The following is a 19,331-nucleotide window of genomic DNA, read 5'->3' as shown; positions in this document are numbered from 1 at the left end:
TGGAACCAGTTGGAGGTCAGCATCTTCGTAATCCATGCTTTTGGATTATGCATCCAGTACACGGGAAGGAGATTCTTATTTTTATTTTTCAAAGCGCGAGGGTTTTTTAGCAAAAATCCAGCAGCATTGCCACACATCACGAGGGTAACACGATCTTTGAATGCTTTAAAGCCAGAGGCTTTGGCTTCTTCTTTGAACAGGAAAGTTTGCGACGGCATTCTCTTCCAAAACAAGCCGGTCTCATCCATATTAAACACTTGTTTGGGCTTGTATCCACCTTCAGTGATAATATTCTTAAATGTCTCATTCGCGTAAGTTTCAGCAGCGGTAGTGTCAGCGGAAGCAGCCTCTCCATGCAGGGAAACGCTTTTCAGGCCGAAGCGTTTTTGAAACTTCGCGAACCATCCTTTGCTGGCGGAAAAACGTTGCTTCTGAGGCTGGGAATCAGTGGATGTCCCTGCTTGAGGTTCACCTAGTACATCATCTTCGTCTTCTTCAGCATGGTCGCCATCGTCGTCTTGAGGTTCCTTTGCCGCAAAATTCTCATACAAACTCAAAGCCTTGGTTCGGATGGTGTTCGTATCCAAGGCTATGTTCTTCTTCCGGCAGTTGGCAATCCAGATTGCTAAAGCACCTTCCATACGGACGATCGTTTTATTACGAGCAGTAACAACTTGCTTCGCTGACCTGCTAAAGGTGATGGCAGCCGTCTTTCTAATGTTCGCCTCGTCCTTCTTAATGTAGCGAACGGTGGATTCGTTCACTCCAAAATGGCGGGCTGCGGCCGCGTAACTTCTGCCTTCTTTCAACATATTGAGAAGTGTCACCTTCTCAGCAATCGTCATCATTTTTCGGTGGCGTTTAGGCTTACTACCAGCCTTAGCAGAAGCAGAATGCTTGGGAGCCATTGCAGGGGTTAAACAGAAAGTTCAACAAAAAGTTCAACTTCAAACAGTCACGCACAGCACAGGCTAAAGTTACACAGTAACGTAGCAGCATCTATCAGGCGAGAGAGCGGCAAACAAAGTGGCTGCGAGAAGATGCTACTGGTCGGAGACAAACCAAGCTGCTGCGCATCGGAGAAGCGGTCAAAACACCAATCACAGGCTAGATTACAAAACTTGGGAGCTGATTCGTCATCTATCAGCATTGGAACCAATCACAGTCCATCTTACATGCTACGTAGTAGTTACAAATTCAAATATGTACAAGGTACTATAGATGCTTTACGTACGCTATTTTACGCCTGTTTTGTTGTAAGATACATACGCTTATTCGAGATGTGATTTTTGCAACAAACAATATTATTGTTTGTTGCACAATAATACATACAAAAGATTCATGGAAAAGATGCACATCCATTACATTTGTAGTAGTAGCCATCAGCAGCCTTACACCATTCAAATATGACAAAGTCAGACTGCATCTGATTTGCGTTTCATGTTCGATTTAATTTTACTACGTATACTGAATTATCGTGAGATCACATTCTCTTTTCATGTTTTATTTCTTTCTGTACTGAATTACATGTCATATGTAATGCAATGAACCATCAGTAAGAGCAGATATTACTAATTATTAATAGAATTAACGAAATATTTGGGGTCTTCATATATCGCGGCTATTTTCGAAATTTCCGGAAAATCCGCGATATATTTCTTTTATAATATATACATACGTAATGAAAAAAGTCCGCGCAGTCGTGAATCTGCGATGGTCGAACCGCGAAGTAGCGAGGGCTCACTGTATGTTCTTTTTATTGTATATATATTATATATATGATATAGATTTTTAATTTTATATATAAATAATATTATAATATATATATATATAGATATATATTATATATATATGATATATATATAGAACTATATATATATATTTTTTAGATTTATGATTTATTTCTTCCCGCCACTGGCCAGTGGCATAAGGATGATACAGTTCCTCTCCATCTGTCTCTATCCCGAGCCATTTCCCTCACTTCCTCTAAGTTTTGGATTTCATCCTCAAGATCCCTGACAATTATGTCTATCCACCTCGTTCTTGGTCTACCCAACGGTCTTCTTCCTATTTGTACTGCTCTCAGTGCTCTCTTGGGGTCTCTATTCCCATCCATCCTCTCAACATGTCCAAACCATTTCAGCCTTCCCCTCTTCAACCATGGTACTGACTGGCCTTTGCCTCAATCTCACCCTGATGTCTTCATTTCTAACATAATCATCCCATTTAATGCCAAGTATCCTTCTCAGCAGCTTCATCTCAAAAGCATCCAACCTTTTCTCCTCTGTTCTGGTCAGTGCCCAGGTGGATGAGCCATACATCAGGACTGGTATACTACTGCATTGAATATTCTCATCTTAGTTCTCAAGCTGATTTCATGCCTTGACAAACGTTTTTTCTCAGAACCTCAAAAGCTCTTGCTGCTCTAGTTTTCTTCTTTGTATATCTTCAATTTGCCTCCCGTCTGCTGTTACCACACTTCCCAAGTAAACAAACTTCTCAACTTGCTTGAGTTCCTGTCCTCTGATTGTCAATATCCTCCCATGTGCACCCAATCATCATCCTTACTCACAACCATGATCTCGCTCTTCTTTGTGCTGATGTTCAAGCCAAAATTCTGTGTCTCTGTCTCCATCCTCATTACCATACCTACCAGCACCAGCCACGTATCAGCAACCAACGCAACATCATCAGCAAAGTCCAAATCCATAAAAACTTCTCCACCAATATAGCTAGCCCCCTCTGCTTTCATTCTCCATCACTCTTCTCATTATATGGTCAATATATACATTGAACAAGGTGGGTGACATAACACATCCCTGTCTTAGCCCACTTCCAACAGGGAACCAGTCACTTTGCTGTCCATCCAGCTGTACACAGCTGCACACTCCTTGGTACCAGTTCTTTAGTATCCTTATCACTTATCAGTTATATGTATATATATATATATATATATATATATATATATATATATATATATATATATATATATATATATAACTGAATCACGAAAGTTAGGAACGTGATAAATCCATAAATAAAGACAAATGCCACAAAGGAAAAATAAACCTCCTTCGTTTATTTTTCCTTCGTGGCATTTATCTTTATATATATATATAGATTTATATATATTATATATATATATATATATATATATATTATATATATTCTATATAGATAGATATATATTTATAGATATATATATAGATATATATATATATGAGAAATATCCACAAATTCTGGTTTTTTTAATAAATTTCATCTTAAAATGCACTTTTTGTGATAAAACTATTAAAGAAACGCAAGTATTAAAAATTTTTAGGGTTTTTTCTTGAGATTTAACTATCAAAATAGGCTGTTTTAAGCATTTTTATAGGGGTTTCTAACATTCGCGGATTCTAACTATTCACGGAGGGATCTGGTACGCATCCCCTGCGATTACAGGGGAACCACTGTATATATTATATATATATATATATATATATATATATATATATATATATATATATATATATATATATATATAGATATATATATATATATATATATACATACATATATATATATTATATATATATATATATATATATATATATATATATATATATATATATATATATATATATATATATATATATATAATGGTTCCCCCGTAATCGCAGGGGATGCGTACCAGATCCCTCTGTGAATAGTTAGAATCCGCGAATGTTAGGAATCCCTATAAAAATGCTTAAAACAGCCTATTTTGATAGTTAAATCTCAAGAAAAACCCCTAAAAATTTTACTACTTGGTTTCTTTAATATTTTTATCACAAAAAGTGCATTTTAAGATGAAATTGATTAAAAAAACCAGGAATTTGTGGATATTTCTCATAGCAAAATACCGCGAATGCGCAAATTTTCTGCGAATAATATGGGGAAATGTTCATGAGAGAAATCCGCGAATGTGACAAAGTCATAGCAGACAGACATTATTGCTAAGCCTCGAATACTTTGTGTGTTGCCTTACAGATAACTAGCCTATACTATAGCACCCTCATAACAATACTACTAACCTTCATGGTAGGTTATTTTACCTTATAAGTAAATTAACACTTACGCTAGGCCTACCTTAGAGTATCTCGTTAGAATTAAAATTTCAATACTCAATATTGCATTTTATGAAAAAAACCATCACTTAAAATGTAGCCCAAGTTTAGACCACTATCCCATTTGGTACCTGTTGCCAATTTCTGACTAGCCTTCGGATACGTATTCTAGGCTAACCATTCAAACCAGCAGTGTGTTAGTAAGGGTTTTGTACTACTTAACTCTCGGAATTCCCTAGGTTGGTTTATTTTGGTTATGCTAAATATTTTTGTCAAATAAAATTAAAATGGTGTAGCCTGTTTATCTACTTCTAGGCACTTACTGTCACTGAAATATTGGGTCACTACTTGGTCAGGGTTATTTGAATCACCTTTAAGATATATGATCTTAGGTTACAGGCTACTTATAATAGCTAGACTAAAATAATTTGACATAAATCAACTATAGGCTAATAGCTCCTGTAGGCTAATGCCTAGAAAATTGCAGACATTTTTTTTATAGATATTAGTATGAGGTTTAAGATTGTGTAGCATTTGAGGTCTGACAGATTGCTCTATATTGCTAGTCAATATTTTGCTTCTTTGTGAGAAGCTGTATTTCGTAAGGGTAACTTTTCATTTTCTTTTAAATTATTCTTATGATTATTTCAGGTTGGCTGCCTTCTCTTGGGTCTTCCATGATATGGGTTTGATTCTTTTGTGCATGAATTCTTTCTGAATCTGAATGTGTGAGTATTAATTCTTTAATATTGGAGGCTGGAGAAATCTGGCTTCCTTGCACTACAGTATTCTGTCAACTATAATTCAATTTCAGTTTTGTATATGTAGAAGAATATTTTTTCAGCCTTGCATGATTTCCAAGTCCACATTTGAAGCATTTAGGGCAGTGCCGGTTCAGTTTGTGGTATGAGATTCAGAATAACAAACTGCATTAACCTCTTTACTCGAGATTTCATAAATGTAATAACAAATTTGGAGCATACATTACACTGGAGTGATTTAAGTAGAAATGAGTGTATTTTTCAAATCTGACCAAGAATTTTAATTTTTTGAGGTAGATTTTGTTCAGTGATTTTAGGTTTTTAAATTTTTTGTACTGTAGCTTTTTTGTTTTTAGGATGGGATTGATATAATTTTAGGTCATGGATGTCACCATATCTTGATCATAATGAATCTATAAGCTTAGTATAGTTGCTTCAATCAACCATTCATTAATTTGTTTTTTGTGGTCTGAAAATTTCCCAGGTTGGACATAAACTTTGTAACTTGTTCTCAAAATCTGTGGAAAGTATTTGTCTCTCAGTTTTGAGAACAAGGAACCTAGATTAGATATTTGTTTCAAATAGTATGTGTAGAGTAGTATAATCAAAAGGAGCATTGCATCAGCTGTAAAATTTCTTTTCTTTTCTTTACTGATCTGTTATGAAGCTAGAATAGCTATATGTACATAATGGACTTTCACTTTTTTGGTGGGGAGGGACCCATATTCATATCCATTGTCATTGCCTGTTCATCACCATTAAATAGAAAGTTATTTTGCATAGTATGCAATATGATAAGGGATCTTCAGGGGATGAATGTGGTTGTCACCATCCTGAGAGAAGTTCTTAAGATATACATCATACTCTCAGTGCCTTATGGGTTATTAATCCATCAGGGTTGGATGTAATACTAAGAGCAAGGTGTCACAAATAATTCTTTTACCTTACTCAACCACACTGGCTCCTTGAATTCTACAGTTGAGAAGGCATGCCATCAAATCTCACCCTACATAGATCAGGATGGCCTGCATTTGTATAATAAATCAATAAAGCAGCAAAATCAAAGCAGAACAAAAAAAATCTAGTGGAAAACAAAAAAGAAAACCTACCCTAGAAGAGAAGAGAAGCATAATACATAAACAGTTTGCCAATCTCCTGATTCATAAAGCAAGTACCTAGTATAGTACTACTATATATTTTGGAGTAAAAAAATTACTAAATAAATAAGAATTTTTTTATCTATATATGAAGTTTCAACATCTCACTGGTTATTTATTCATAGTTTTTTTGTTATCTTAAAAGCATTAGGATACTTAAATGTATAATGTACATTCCAGCAATTGTAGCCGGTATGAACAGGAAGCTACAGAAAATTATGGTTTCAAAATATTTATTAAAACAATATACAGTGAACATCTCTAAGAATTATTCTTAACTATTGCTAATATTAAGAGTAAAAAATCTGTCTGGTTAACATAAGGTTCTGTAGATTATTTCTTTCCCCAATTAATATGCAAGTTGGCAATATCTAACTTCTCACAACTATCATCTTCAACAAAATCAGTATCATGACACGAGAATTTTTCAAGATGAGGTTTTTGTTGTAAAATGGCTGCATATGCATGGCATAAGCGATTAAATTCAGACATAGAAAGCTGTGTCGGTCTGATTGTTGGGTCTACATCTGCAACAGCAAACATTTGATCAGCAAGTGTACCTCTAACTTTTGGAGGAAATAAGTTTGCAGCTCCTTTCTTACTGTACTTTTGTCTAAATGAAAATACACACTTCACAACTTTTTCAACAAGCTTGAAATCAAGTGAAATTTGTGGCTGAACTCGAGGAATAAAAGTAACAACACCAACATCTACATCTGGTTTTGGTATAAATGCCCTACCAGGTATAGTGAACTTATGCTCAACATGACACCAATTTTGACACATGATGGATAATCTAGATCTAAACTGACCACCTGGAAGAGCCACCATGCGTTGTGCTACCTCTAGCTGAAACGTAAGAGTCATAGGCACCCGGCCAAAGATCCAAGCATTTCTCCGTAAACTGATATCCTGAAGCCATCTAATGATGAGTGGTGTTGAAACACTGAATGGCAGATTCCCAATTATATGTATTTTGGGCACTCTATCATCCCAAGATTGTGTGGCCAGTTCCTGTGGAAAAGAATTCTCCATATTGAAGGTTAGGACATCCCCCAATTCTATGTGAAGTTTCCCATTGCAGGCGTCTTTCAAGAGTTCTAAAGAAGGAAGAAATCTTGGATCTTTTTCAACAACTGTGACGTGAGATGCTTTCTGCTCAAGAATAGAACGTGTTATGCCGCCTGGTCCTGGACCAACTTCGCACACATGACAATTTCTTACACGACCAGCACTACGGACAATTTTACTTGTTAATTTCGGATCCATTAAAAAATTCTGACTGAGTTTTTTTGCAGCTCTAATATTGTATAACTTGATAATGTCACGGATAGAAGGGAGTGGTGGAAGCCGATGGTAGGTGGCTGCCATGTGTTTTGCTGCTGCCTCTGCCATGCCTGCCATCACCTGTCAAAATTATCAAGTTGTAATAACTGCTAATTTGACTTCTTTCATGTTAAAGACCAGACAGGTCATTTGTTAATATTTACATAATCAGAATAACTATTACATACATTGACAGTAGTTAGAAAAATATACATAAATCAAGATTTATTTTTAAAATACTACCTCTCCATCATATAGCTTTTTACTTCCGTGCCAGCAGTAGTTGACAAATTGAAACAAAAAAACCAGAACACTTGGTTTTCTATGAATATTATCTGTCTTCTATCCATCTACTTCCCCCACCCAGGGACCAATAGGTACTAACACTCATAGCTGATCAGGCTATTTCTGTCCACTTTAAATGCGGTGAGGTAGGGAGGGCAATTTACACAATGGAGAGGTAAGCGAAGAGGTAAGTATTTAAAAAATACATCATAAATTAAGTATTTATATTTTTTAAATGAATCTTACCTCTCCATCACCTAGCTGATTCCCCCATTTGAAGGCTACTTGTGACAAAATATTTTGTACAAAACAATAAACCTAGCCAGTCAGAATTTATCTGGTCAATAAAGTCTGACTCTAACCAATGTTCACCCACTCTTTCCTTTATCCACCGTGAAGAAGTAGTCATAACACTGGTCTGTACCATGAGTTTGTGGCGTCGGACACGTTCAAGTGGTCAGATGTAAAGGTATACTTATTCTAATCTACCTCTATTTCTTAGAAATCTCATTGAATACCATGGCTGGTTATACCCAAAAGAATTGGTAAATGTTTAGGAGGGGGCTGCACCACATTTTTAAGGTTGAACAACGAAAAACAGCAAGAAACCACCAGATTGGTGTTGCAGAATGCATAGCAACGTGACAAAACTAAAAACAAGAAACTATCACTTACTCTTACACATATATCTAACCCTAAACCTACTACTACAATTATAGGGGACCCCAGTGGGAATGGGGGTTTTGGGGTGGGGGGAGCAGGAGAAAAATGATGTTGTTAAGATACAATAAAGTTTTGTACATACTTACCTGGCAGATATATACTTAGCTATGGACGACGGAGTCTATAGCTAAGTATATATCTGCCGGGTAAGTTGCATGTACAAAAGTGATTTGTGGGGCACTACCTAACCTAACCTAGGGCACCGTACTCCTACCTAGGCCTAGTTGGAGGAGGACACTTCCCCCCCCACCCTTACAACCCCTCCCCTTAAGGGCACTACGTCTCTGGCACAAATCCACTAGTTTTTGTGTGTTTCCAGAATACACTAGACAAAAATCATCATAACTTAAATAACAGTCACTACAAGATGCTGGGATTTTGTCAACAGGATCTGAAATAGTATCCCGTAAATGCTGCTCAGAAGAAGTGCTGGCTACCTGCGCCCTGTCTAAGAAGGAAGTGAAATAGCGTTGGTTGGATAATGTATTCTTATGCTGAGAAAATTTTCAAACACCTGTGCCATTGGCCAAAGTTTCTCAGGTGTCAAAAAATGAAACTGTGATTGGCCAAATGTGTAAGATGTCATAGTGTACTCATTTCTCTGCGGATTTTAATAGTTACACGGATCGTTAAAAGTAAACATTACCGTAGAGGAAACATCTCTCTCGACTTAGGAAAAATTCGAGGTAAGAACACATCAAACTCATTTAATTCTACCTTGTTCAATCTCACATATAGTGACTATACTTTTTATATAGCTTTTCACATCCTCTTTCCATGTAGGTGATTATTTGTTTTAATATCCAGTGCGGCATGCTTCTGAAGTTTTACAGAAGAATTAGCACTAGGTGTCAGTGTCAGAGAAAGCAATTTTGTGTCTACCTTATAGTCCCACCACCCATTATGCAAAGAAGCTGAGGCTGGAATCTCGATGACTGGATCGCAGCAATTTTGAATATGGTAAGCTATTAACTTGTTGCTCTTGGTTTTTAACAGCATTGCAAGGTGAAATGTGAGAAACTGGACTTATGCTAGTACCATTAAGCAGAAGCCTAAGTCAGGTTAGGAAGGTAGGTTGCACCCTAGGAAAGATCAGGTTAAGTTAGTTTTGGTGGGATCATAGCCAGTGCCAGACCACCTGTCCAAACGGAAACTTAGTCCCACTAATCTGTATTCTTCTGCTATGGTGGAGAATACTGAATAAAGGGACAGCACTCTCAAAATTATGACTTCTGCAACCCCATCTGTAAGATTTCATAAGCATGCCTTACGTGACAGTTTTTGGCTCTTGACGGGCATTTTACATTATTTCACAAAACTTCAATTGGGCAGGTCAAAGCCATAGGTAGGCTAAATCAGTAACAGTGGTATAATTGATATTGTTTCACTAGGTACTGCTAAACTAACTACTAGTATAGCAAAAACAGTGTTGTGTTGGTATCGCCACCCAAAACCCAGCATTCTCCACGGGTCCCCCCGAGGGGTTAGAGATGTGTATTTCTGGTGATGGAAGTTCACTCTCGACGTGGTTTGTAAGTCACATAAAGCCGTTGGTCCCGTTGCTGAATAACCACTGGTTCCTTGCAATGTAAAAACACCACACAAACAAACAAACCAACGGGTTCCCCTTACTGTAGGATAGAGTTCAAAGGTAAATTATAGGATAATTACATCCGGCCAACAAAAACTAACGTTAAATTGTTAATAAGCACTCAAAATACCTTAGTAGTATAGGAAACTGCAATTTCCAAAGAAATAGGTAGGTACCCACCGTGTCTCGATCACTTAGATTAACCCTTAGGGGGAAACACCGCAGTGGATCCATAGTCATCGCATGGATCAGCCTTATTCACTCGATATTTAATTGGTGAAACAAGAATACAATTACATCTTTAAGCATACCATTCAAAAGATTGAAGTTTTGTCAACATAATGTGATATATGAAAGCGCCATACGAACTAAAATAGGCATGTGAGGTCTTCGTAAAATATGTTTTCAAGGCAGTTTTTAAATCCAATATGGCGTCCACTGACTGAGGTGCCGTTTGTAACTGCAAAGGATCCAACATCTTTCCCAGCCTTCCCAGCACTCATTTGAACAATGTTAGCATATATATGTAACGTTTATTGATCTTACTCAAGATTGCGGTTGTAATCAGCACAATAAAACAACATTTTGTTGCCTGTACTAATGAAACTTCTTATTCCCGGGGTCATGGTTTGAACTGAAATTCATTTTTACCTTGTAATTGGTGGTTTTATCCTTACTGCTATTACAACTAAAACTCCACAGTGTTTATTTGATTGTAATTATACATGTTTTGGTCTTAATTCACTCCAAATTGCACTTGAACTACACTGCGGTTCCTGGTTCCTAAGCGCTCACTCCACAAACACAGTTGCGGGCAGCACACGACTACATGGTTTATGAGGTGCAAAGGTTTATTCCCTTAATTATTTACTTTACTCATTGTTTAGTTTAACTTTCCTTTGTTACTTCAAAATGTTTATTTAATTCACGTCTATAATCCCTTTTTTACAACCAAATTAACCCCGAAAATTAGATATTTCTAAAGTATATACGAGCAGATGACAACAAAATGATACCGTCGTTGCCAATTTAGTGGAGCTTCACACATAAGCCATTGCATTTACAAACTGTTTCCATGAATTCTAGTTGTCATAGTAATGCAATAATGATAAAATTGCTCTAATACCTATGTAAATATACTACAAATAGATACGCGAATTACACCATAGGTACTGTTCAAAGCAAAACTGTTGATATTTGAGACAGGAATCTAGTTACTTTTTTCAACAACGAATATTTTCAAATTAATAATCATAAATATGTAAAAAAATTTATGCAATTCATGACCTTATACTGCTGTTTTAACTATTTATTTAAATAATTATCTAGTGCTTGCTTCTTCTTCTTCTTCTACCAAAACATTATAGTTTCCTTGGATAAGACGTGGTTGGTGTCGTTGTTGATGATTGTTGTGAAGAAAGTGCCCCAGCGTCTATGGGAAAATGAGGTGTGCGGATTTAACACATGGAATGGAAAGTTTATTGACACAAGCGACTTCGCAAACATCAATATGGTGCCAATCTTTAAATTGTTAGAGTTTCGCAAACATCGAGATGGCGTCAATCTTCTAAATTGTTGGTGTTGCCTATAAGTAAAAATTTTGAAAGCGTCATGGAGGTATGTTTGCACTGCGCATGGCTAGACGTTCATTAACCACTGTTTAATCTTAAAATATGACCTAGTTTCTAACTTTGAAGAAGATACTTACTTTGAAAGGATAGTAGAGGTCTCAAGCTGTTGCTCGCACCACCGATGACTCGTGACTGGTGCCCATCTCCGGTGTCAGGACGTGTTAGAGTACTTTTTCATAGGGTGGATCCACACGTGATGAAAACTGGATCACCTAGTCCAGTCGGTTGTTTCCCATATTGTTTATTTATTGGGGAATTTCTGCTGACAAAACCTTAATCCATCATCCCTGACATGATAGTAGGTAGGCCTATCCAAAACCGACACACATTGATCTACTTTCATCGACCCATAAGTTATCCTTATCCATTCTTATTCTTTCTCTCGTTAGCTAGCCTATACTACCGAGGTAGGTCGGCTAGTGAGGTCATTTACATTGACAAGAGGCACTACAGAATTCAGAATAATGCATAGGCTAGTACTAGGTACTAAAATTAATGTTTCACGAAGGAATACATGAGATCACGAACCTAAGCGAAATTTCGCTTTGCTACTAGCTAGCCTATAGGCTAGGTACCTACCTAATTCAGCTCAGTTCATTGGGTCAGCAAAGTCCATGATCTCTGCTTAGGTACATCGTAACGTAGGCTATAGGCTACTACCTACTACTACTACTTAATAATTTTCTCCTATTTTAGCAAAAAAGAAAAAGCTTACATTATAGGCTAAAATGCTTGGATGTCACAAAAGAGTTATAGCCTAACATAGAAAATAAAGGAAACAATGGCTTACATTATCTGCAGTATCGTATGTGTTGTGGGAAAGATCTAGTATGTATAATAACAATAATAATAGTAGTAGTAGTAGTTGTTGTCATGGTTGGATTTGTCTTTGAAACGACTCCCCCTTCTTGCGTCTGTGCCTTAGAGATGGTTTAATTAAGTTATTTCCTTAATAATGGCGTCACCCTTTTGATAATGCCTTAGCTGTTTTCATTTTCCTTACTTGCGGATCTGTGAAAAGTAAAAGATTAGCTATACGTCTTTATCTTTCTTATACGGCTACTTCAAGAAACTAAATTAGTTCCTAATGCTGTTGTAAGCTGCATGGACAATAAAGTAAAAAAAAAAATCTTAATATCCAGTTACCTCTCCATAATGTAAAACTTTGATCTCTTCTCCCTTTAACATTTTCCTGTCATTTAGCTCTAATACGTTCAGTCTAGCCCTTCTTACTAGCGATCTTCCGTGTTATCATTTAGAGTTTCTTAAGACAAGTTTTCCTGATAGGTAGGCATGCATTGTTGACTTTCATTACTTTCTTTTTCCCCTTTAAAGGGGGTTCCTTTAAAGAACATTTAGACCGGTTTTCTTCATATACTTTTTTAATTTGTACAATCAAGGGTGTTGTGGCGAAAAAGATGGACTTACAGTGGACTGTATTATATGCTTAACGTTGTTACTTGGTCAAAAACCGCTAAAAGCCTTACGTAACAACTCCACAAAACTCCCTTTGCGGTTTCTAAATTACGGGGAGATATCTCTCAACCCAATTCATTATTAACGAGGACAACACACCAATATCGTTAATGAATAGTACCACAATTAAGTACTTTCACTTACTGAGCAGTCCTTGTATATACATAAACTCAGATCATAAATCGCTATACGAGATACGACGAGAGGTACGTGCCTCTCTCTCTCTCTCTCTCTCTCTCTCTCTCTCTCTCTCTCTCTCATTCTCTATCTCTCTCCTCTCACTGCTATATCATTGGGATCTCGGGCGATCTCTTCTCTCTCATCTCTCTTCTCTCTCTCTCTCTCTCTCTCTCTCTCTCTCTCTCTCTCTCTCTCTCTCTCTCTCTCTTTCTCAAAATATTGCGAGTACTCAGGGGTTGATTTTCAGACCTTAGAGGACCGCTGTGTTATCTCGTTTCTAAAAGTTATTTGCATAACCTTAAAGTATGAACACAATAAAGGTTTATCAGATCAATTTATATTCACCATCCACAAAACTGAAACATAGGAAAATGCAATAAAATCGAGGGATATTGAAACGCATTTGATAAATGTAAAGTTAAAATTAATTTAATAACTAAAAGTTAAACATATCAAAGAGTAATAACATATAAGTGACAAATGAAATTAATCACTCAAGGGGAATTGTAAATCAATGGCACTAAAATGAAACAAATTACGACAAAATTAAAAGAATCAGGGCAATCGCCCTTTCTAAATCCACGCACACATCACTACACAACACTAGATAACAGGTCACCTCAAAAGTTGAGCCAAGAAGCTGTTCGTTCCGTCCCCTGCATTCGGGTTTTGTTGGGGAAAAAGACAAGTTACAAAATTACCACGAATGTAGAACTGACGTACAAGGTTTTCATGAACATAAAAAACCCTACAATAATTATCAACTTCGTTGTCAAAAATAAATTCCAAATATAATAGTGTGCAACTTCAACATATTTATTAAATGTAGTGAATTAATTGGTGGTGTGTGTCAATACAATTTTGGGCGATATCATGCTCATACAGTGTACTACGCACATACGCATACACACTCCTAGAGGGTCATGCAAAGGAGCGATCAGAGGGGCGAACTACTACCCTTCCCTTCCCCTCACGATCTTTTGACCTCTCCTAATGGCTTCTCTGGCGAGAGGCACAAACAAGACCCAATGACACCAACTCTTACCATACGTAATATGCGCAATACATTCACCAAGAATAATTTCATATATATAATATATATATATATATATATCTATATATATTATATATAATAATTATAATATACTAGAATAAATATATATTATATATATATAGATATCTATATTATATAAAGCAAATGAATCATCATAACTAAAACAGTAATTATACTTCGTTACTAAAACGTCTACTGACGTTTATGTCAAAAGACTTCGTCTTTGTGTAAAACCATCTTTTCGGTGCTAAGCGCACCACAGGTACTACGTACTAGAACATAGCAAAATCAGATAATATAATGTTAAGTGTCATTCTCGAATAGATGTGGTTCTTTCACCCTTATTATGTCATGTAATGTAGACGTACATATCTTTACGAAATATATGGACATGCGAATATATTCGGTTTTCACATGAATACAAATACAGTAACATAGTTCCTGTCTGTCGATTACCTGACAGACGGCAATACGCAGTGAAAATCAATCAATAATTTCTTATGAGACAGACACTAATAACTATAATAAAAGAAAAATAGCATGGAAACAAGTGAATACACAAAAACATTAGAAAATAAAATCGTTGTGAGAGGAATTCCTCACACCCTCCCCCACCAAAAAATTCATACACTCCTCGAATCAACTGTTTTCTTTGTTCGTCGGCCTTAGCAGCAGTTCTTCTCATGGGCCGACGATCAGACATCACTTGTAGAGGCGGGGAACCTGTTGAGGTCGTAGGGTCATCCTCCGACGTCCTTGGTTTCGGTCCTCTCCATCGTCTTTGTTGTTTTGTTTATATGGCTAGCCTCGTTTAAGGTCTCGCTGGTCTCGCCTACTTCATTCTGTCCGCTTTCTGTTGTTGATTCATTTCTGACAATGCATTCGAGTGGAATGACTTGATTCAATGGTCTCGTAAAATTACCACTTGCTGTTTTTATCTCAACTGTCCTCGATGATTCCCAAAGGGTACTTGTGTCTTTTACAATTATCATTTACTATAAGGACCAAATCTCCTATGCTTAATGGACAGATGTTTGAAGACTCGATGTTTCTGTACCTCTCTCTAAGAGAAGACAAATAGTCAAGTAGCCACAATTTCTCAAACTTTCTTATCGTCTCACACAGTCTTGCATAGTTCTCCCTTAATTCACGAACTTGTTCAAAGGAAGAGCCATTGTAATAGCTCTGCCGTATAAGAGTCTGGCAGGGGTGAGCGAGATGTCGGCGTTATCTTCGTTGACATACTATGTTAGTGGCCTGTTATTGATGATGTTCTCGGCTTCAGCGACGATGGTATTGAGTTCTATAAACGAGACTCTTTTTCTGTACAGGGTCCTTTGTAAGCACGATTTCACCACTCCGATCAGTCTTTCGTAAAAGCCGCCTTTCCATGGTGATCGGGGTGTTATGAACTTCCATTCTAAATTATGATCCGTCAGATAATTTCTTACTTCGGGCTCTTCGCTGATATCTCTCAGAAACTTACTGGCTTCAATGAAGTTTGGCGCATTATCACTTATGAAAACTTTCGGAAGTCCCTGTCTTGCCGCGAATTGTCTAAAAACAAAGAGGAATTCTTGTGTATTCATGGATTTGCACGCATACAGGGCAACTGCTCTTGACGTAACGCTTGTAAACAACAAGACATACGCCTTCTCGTTCTCAGCTTCATTTTCAGCCACATTAATGTTTCCCGTATAGTCGACGCCAATTACACAGGAAAAAGAGACTTGATGCTTAACTCGTTCGGGTGGTAACGGGGGAAATCCAGGCAGACTTAGAGGTTGATTTTGTGCTTTCTTACACAATAAGCAATCTTTCAGGATCTTCTTAACGGACTGTCTCATTTTTCCAGCCCAAAATTGTTGTCTTAATATAACCACAAGTGAATTCGTGTTGCAGTGCAAGTTGAGTATGTGAAAATGAGACACTATAAGTTGCCATAAGGGGTGTCGGCTGGCGACGTATACTGGATGCTTAGCGAATTCTGGGAATTCTGCATTATGAAGTCTTCCTTGGCACCGAATGACACCACTTTCATCAACATAAAGTCCTAATTGTCTGATTAAATTCCTTAACTCAGAGGGAACACTAGAACTCGTTTGTTACCCATTAGTCAACGTATAATATAGCGTTGGAAAAGCTTGACGCTGCATGATTCTGATTAAAACGAGTAAATTATTACTTTCCCTGAATTTATCAGGAAATATTCTTCTCCCAAATAAGATCAATCTACCTGCAATCCTTAATGCGTGTTTCAATGAGGAGAACTCAGAACATTTAAATACAAGTACATCATCATCAGGGTTTCTCAAAACTGGTTCTACAATAATTTCATTTACATTAACAGACTCTATGTAAACTACATCCTCTTGTTCTGGAAACTTATTTTTGTCAATAATCCAGGTCGGACCATGAAACCACAAACCTGACTTACTCAAAAGAGACATTGAAATACCTCGCGTAACTAAATCAGCAGGATTATCCTCGCTCTTGACATATAACAACCTGATGCTATGACTGGACTTCAAGTCCTTGATTTCTTTTACTCTGTTGATTACAAACACTTCTTTAGATCTTTCATAAAATTCTTCTTCTTCCCAGCTTGTTCCCATTTTTATATGGGGTCGCCATTTCGGATGAGCCGTTTCCATCTATTTCTATCTTGCGCTTCTGCCTCATCAATTCCCTTCTCATGTAAGTCTTCTCTCACACAGTCCTTCCATCTCTTTCGTGGTCTCCCTCTTTTCTTCTTCTGCACTCCCCCCCATGGTATGTCTCCTCGTGGAGTTGTTTTTTTTTTTTCTTCTTTCTTGGTCTCCCTCTTTTTCTTCTTCCTTGCACCTCCACCCCCATAGTATGTCTCCTAGCGTGGTCCTCATCTCTCCTCAACAGGTGTCCATACCATCTCAGCCTCCCCTCCTGCACTTTCTTTGATACTTCCACCACCTTAGTTGACCCCCTTATGTAGTCATTTCTGATCCTATCCACTCTTGTCACCCCAGACATCCACCTAAGCATTCTCATTTCTGCCACATCCATCTTCTTCTGCTCTGTTTTTCTCATGCTTGCTGTTTCCGTACCATACAGCATTGCTGTTCCCACCATCTTGTGAAATTTTCCTTTTAACCTAAGCGGCACTCTTTTGTCACAAAGAACTCCCGAGGCCGCTCTCCAGTTGTTTTACTTCTTCTTCCATACTTCCTCCAGCGTTAACAAAAGATCCCAAATACTTAAACTTATCAACTCTCCTTATTTGCTCTCCACCAAGCTGAATACTTTCTCTGTCATCCCCCTCAGTGGTGGTACACATATATTCTGTCTTAGATCTACTTATTCTCATTCCTCTGTCCTCCAGTACTTGTCTCCATCTTTCCAATTTCACTTCCAGATCTTCCCTGCTCTCTTTCATAAAATACCCAACTCAAATCTACTTGGGAGTCACTCCAAACAGTACAAGCTGAAAATTTATCCCCAAAAATCTCTAGCAATGAACAGCTAGGCGCATGCCTATAGTCAAAGCAAGTAATTCTTGACGGGGAATAGTGAGTGAGGGACTCGGGGCTACACGAGACTTACTAATTAGCAAGTGACTTGTGTGCTTACTGCTAACAACATACTCACAGGCTCCATAAGCCACTTGAGAGGCATCAACAAATACATGAAAGCTACAAGTTCCTTCATTAAAACAAGACCTAGGGACTTTGATCTCCTCAATAGAACTGAGTTGGTTTAACAATTCATCGAACTCTTTCTTTAAATCCATCACCAGTTCGTCATCCCAGTCAGTTTTCAGTCCCCACAATTTCTTCACAAATAGTTTTCCCTTGATTGTTACGGGCGTTAATATTCCCAAAGGATCAAAGATGGTTGAAAAGAGAGACACAACCTTTCTCTTAGTCAAAGTACAAACATTTCCTAGATTATTCAAATATGTAACAATCTGAGAAGGCATCTTTACACTCAATGAGTCATTAAAGGTATCCCACAAGAGACCGAGTAGTTTTACTGCATTCAAGTTGACAGTATCTGGGCTATGTTTATCATTAAATGAACTCAAATTGCTAGCCCATTCTCCCAAAGGCATATTAGCTTCCAACATAATTTGGTTTACCTTATTACTCTCGAGTTCTAAATCTTCATATTTCTCATAAGTTTTCATAAAGTTATCCACATAAAAGGACTTCTTGACTGAACTGGCGATGGGATCTGAATGGTTTTGCAAATGATACTGTATTGTCTGATTCAGCAGAAAAGATGAACAAGTTGCTCCTAACAATAAAACCTTAAATCTAAAAGTCTTGACATGCTTAAAATCTCTATCAGCAAACCATAAGAATCTTGTGAAATCTCTGTGATTTTCACTAATTCCTATTCTAAGGAAAGCTTTACTTATGTCTGCTACTACAGCATATTTGTTCTGACGAAATTCCAGCAGCATATCTGTCAATTTCGTCGCCAGATTAGGTCCCGCATGTAAAAAATTATTGAGGGACTTTGCATGGTGCTACTCCTTACTACTTGCATTGAAAACTATCCTAATTAGAGTCGTAGCAGATTCCTTGAAAACTGGGTGGTGAGGTAAATAAGGATTAATGCCATCAGCTGGATCAAAGGAGTTATCTTCTAACTTTACCTCCTCAATAAATCCTAACTTAACATACTCATCTAAAACAGACTGATATTGATCAAACATGACTGGTTTAGACTGAAAGGTTCTCTTAAGTAAATATAATTGACCTAAGGCTTTTCTATAACCCATAGGGGGTCTGGCATCGCTCTTAAATGGCAAATCAATCGTATATTTGTTATCAGTCTTTACATAGTCTCATTGAAATGTTCGATCGCTGCTTGATCGTTATAGGATGGCGCATCCTTCCCGATGCCGATCGTATCTAATGACCACAGTCTAGAAATATCCTCACCGTCAAGAGAATTTACAGAAGCAGTGACTCTCGAATAAACTATACTCTGTGTACTTATTACAGATCTTACATTTTCATCATCACTGATAACATTACAAGCCCAATTGGGTATAGGACCAAAAATAACAGCACCG

General features: G+C 37.3%; 3 protein-coding genes across 5 annotated transcripts in view; all 3 read right to left on the bottom strand.

The window, feature by feature from the left end:
• The window catches only part of LOC135226646 (tigger transposable element-derived protein 1-like), a 1,863-nt gene extending 955 nt beyond the window's left edge, over positions 1-908 (bottom strand). The window contains exon 1 of the mRNA XM_064266358.1: positions 1-908. This exon is cut by the window's left edge and continues 955 nt beyond it. Within this exon, the coding sequence (XP_064122428.1) occupies positions 1-908 (908 nt within the window).
• Positions 1-12,573, bottom strand: part of LOC135227066 (uncharacterized) — a 116,310-nt gene extending 103,737 nt beyond the window's left edge. Inside the window, exon 1 of one of the 2 annotated variants that reach the window (XM_064266891.1) lies at positions 12,353-12,573. The gene's annotated coding sequence lies outside the window, so the exon portion shown is untranslated. Of the gene's footprint in view, positions 1-12,141; positions 12,262-12,352 lie in introns of those variants that run through there. The other variant, XM_064266892.1, reaches the window with a different exon arrangement.
• On the bottom strand, positions 6,070-12,765 carry LOC135227065 (dimethyladenosine transferase 1, mitochondrial-like). 2 transcript variants are annotated; one of them, XM_064266889.1, is made up of 2 exons: positions 12,709-12,765; positions 6,070-7,413 (listed from the first exon to the last, which is right to left on the bottom strand). In XM_064266889.1, the coding sequence occupies exons 1-2, from the start codon at positions 12,748-12,750 to the stop codon at positions 6,340-6,342; spliced, it is 1,116 nt and encodes a 371-aa protein (XP_064122959.1). In that variant the 5' UTR covers positions 12,751-12,765; the 3' UTR covers positions 6,070-6,339. The 2 variants fall into 2 exon arrangements, with proteins under 2 accessions (XP_064122959.1, XP_064122960.1); XM_064266890.1 differs by lacking the exon at positions 12,709-12,765 and adding an exon at positions 12,278-12,352.
• Positions 12,766-19,331: the final 6,566 nt, after the last annotated feature.

Source organism: Macrobrachium nipponense, chromosome 15 (assembly GCF_015104395.2).
Source record: "Macrobrachium nipponense isolate FS-2020 chromosome 15, ASM1510439v2, whole genome shotgun sequence".
In the NCBI taxonomy this organism is placed as follows: domain Eukaryota; kingdom Metazoa; phylum Arthropoda; class Malacostraca; order Decapoda; family Palaemonidae; genus Macrobrachium; species Macrobrachium nipponense.
This window is presented reverse-complemented; position numbering and strand designations above follow the sequence as displayed.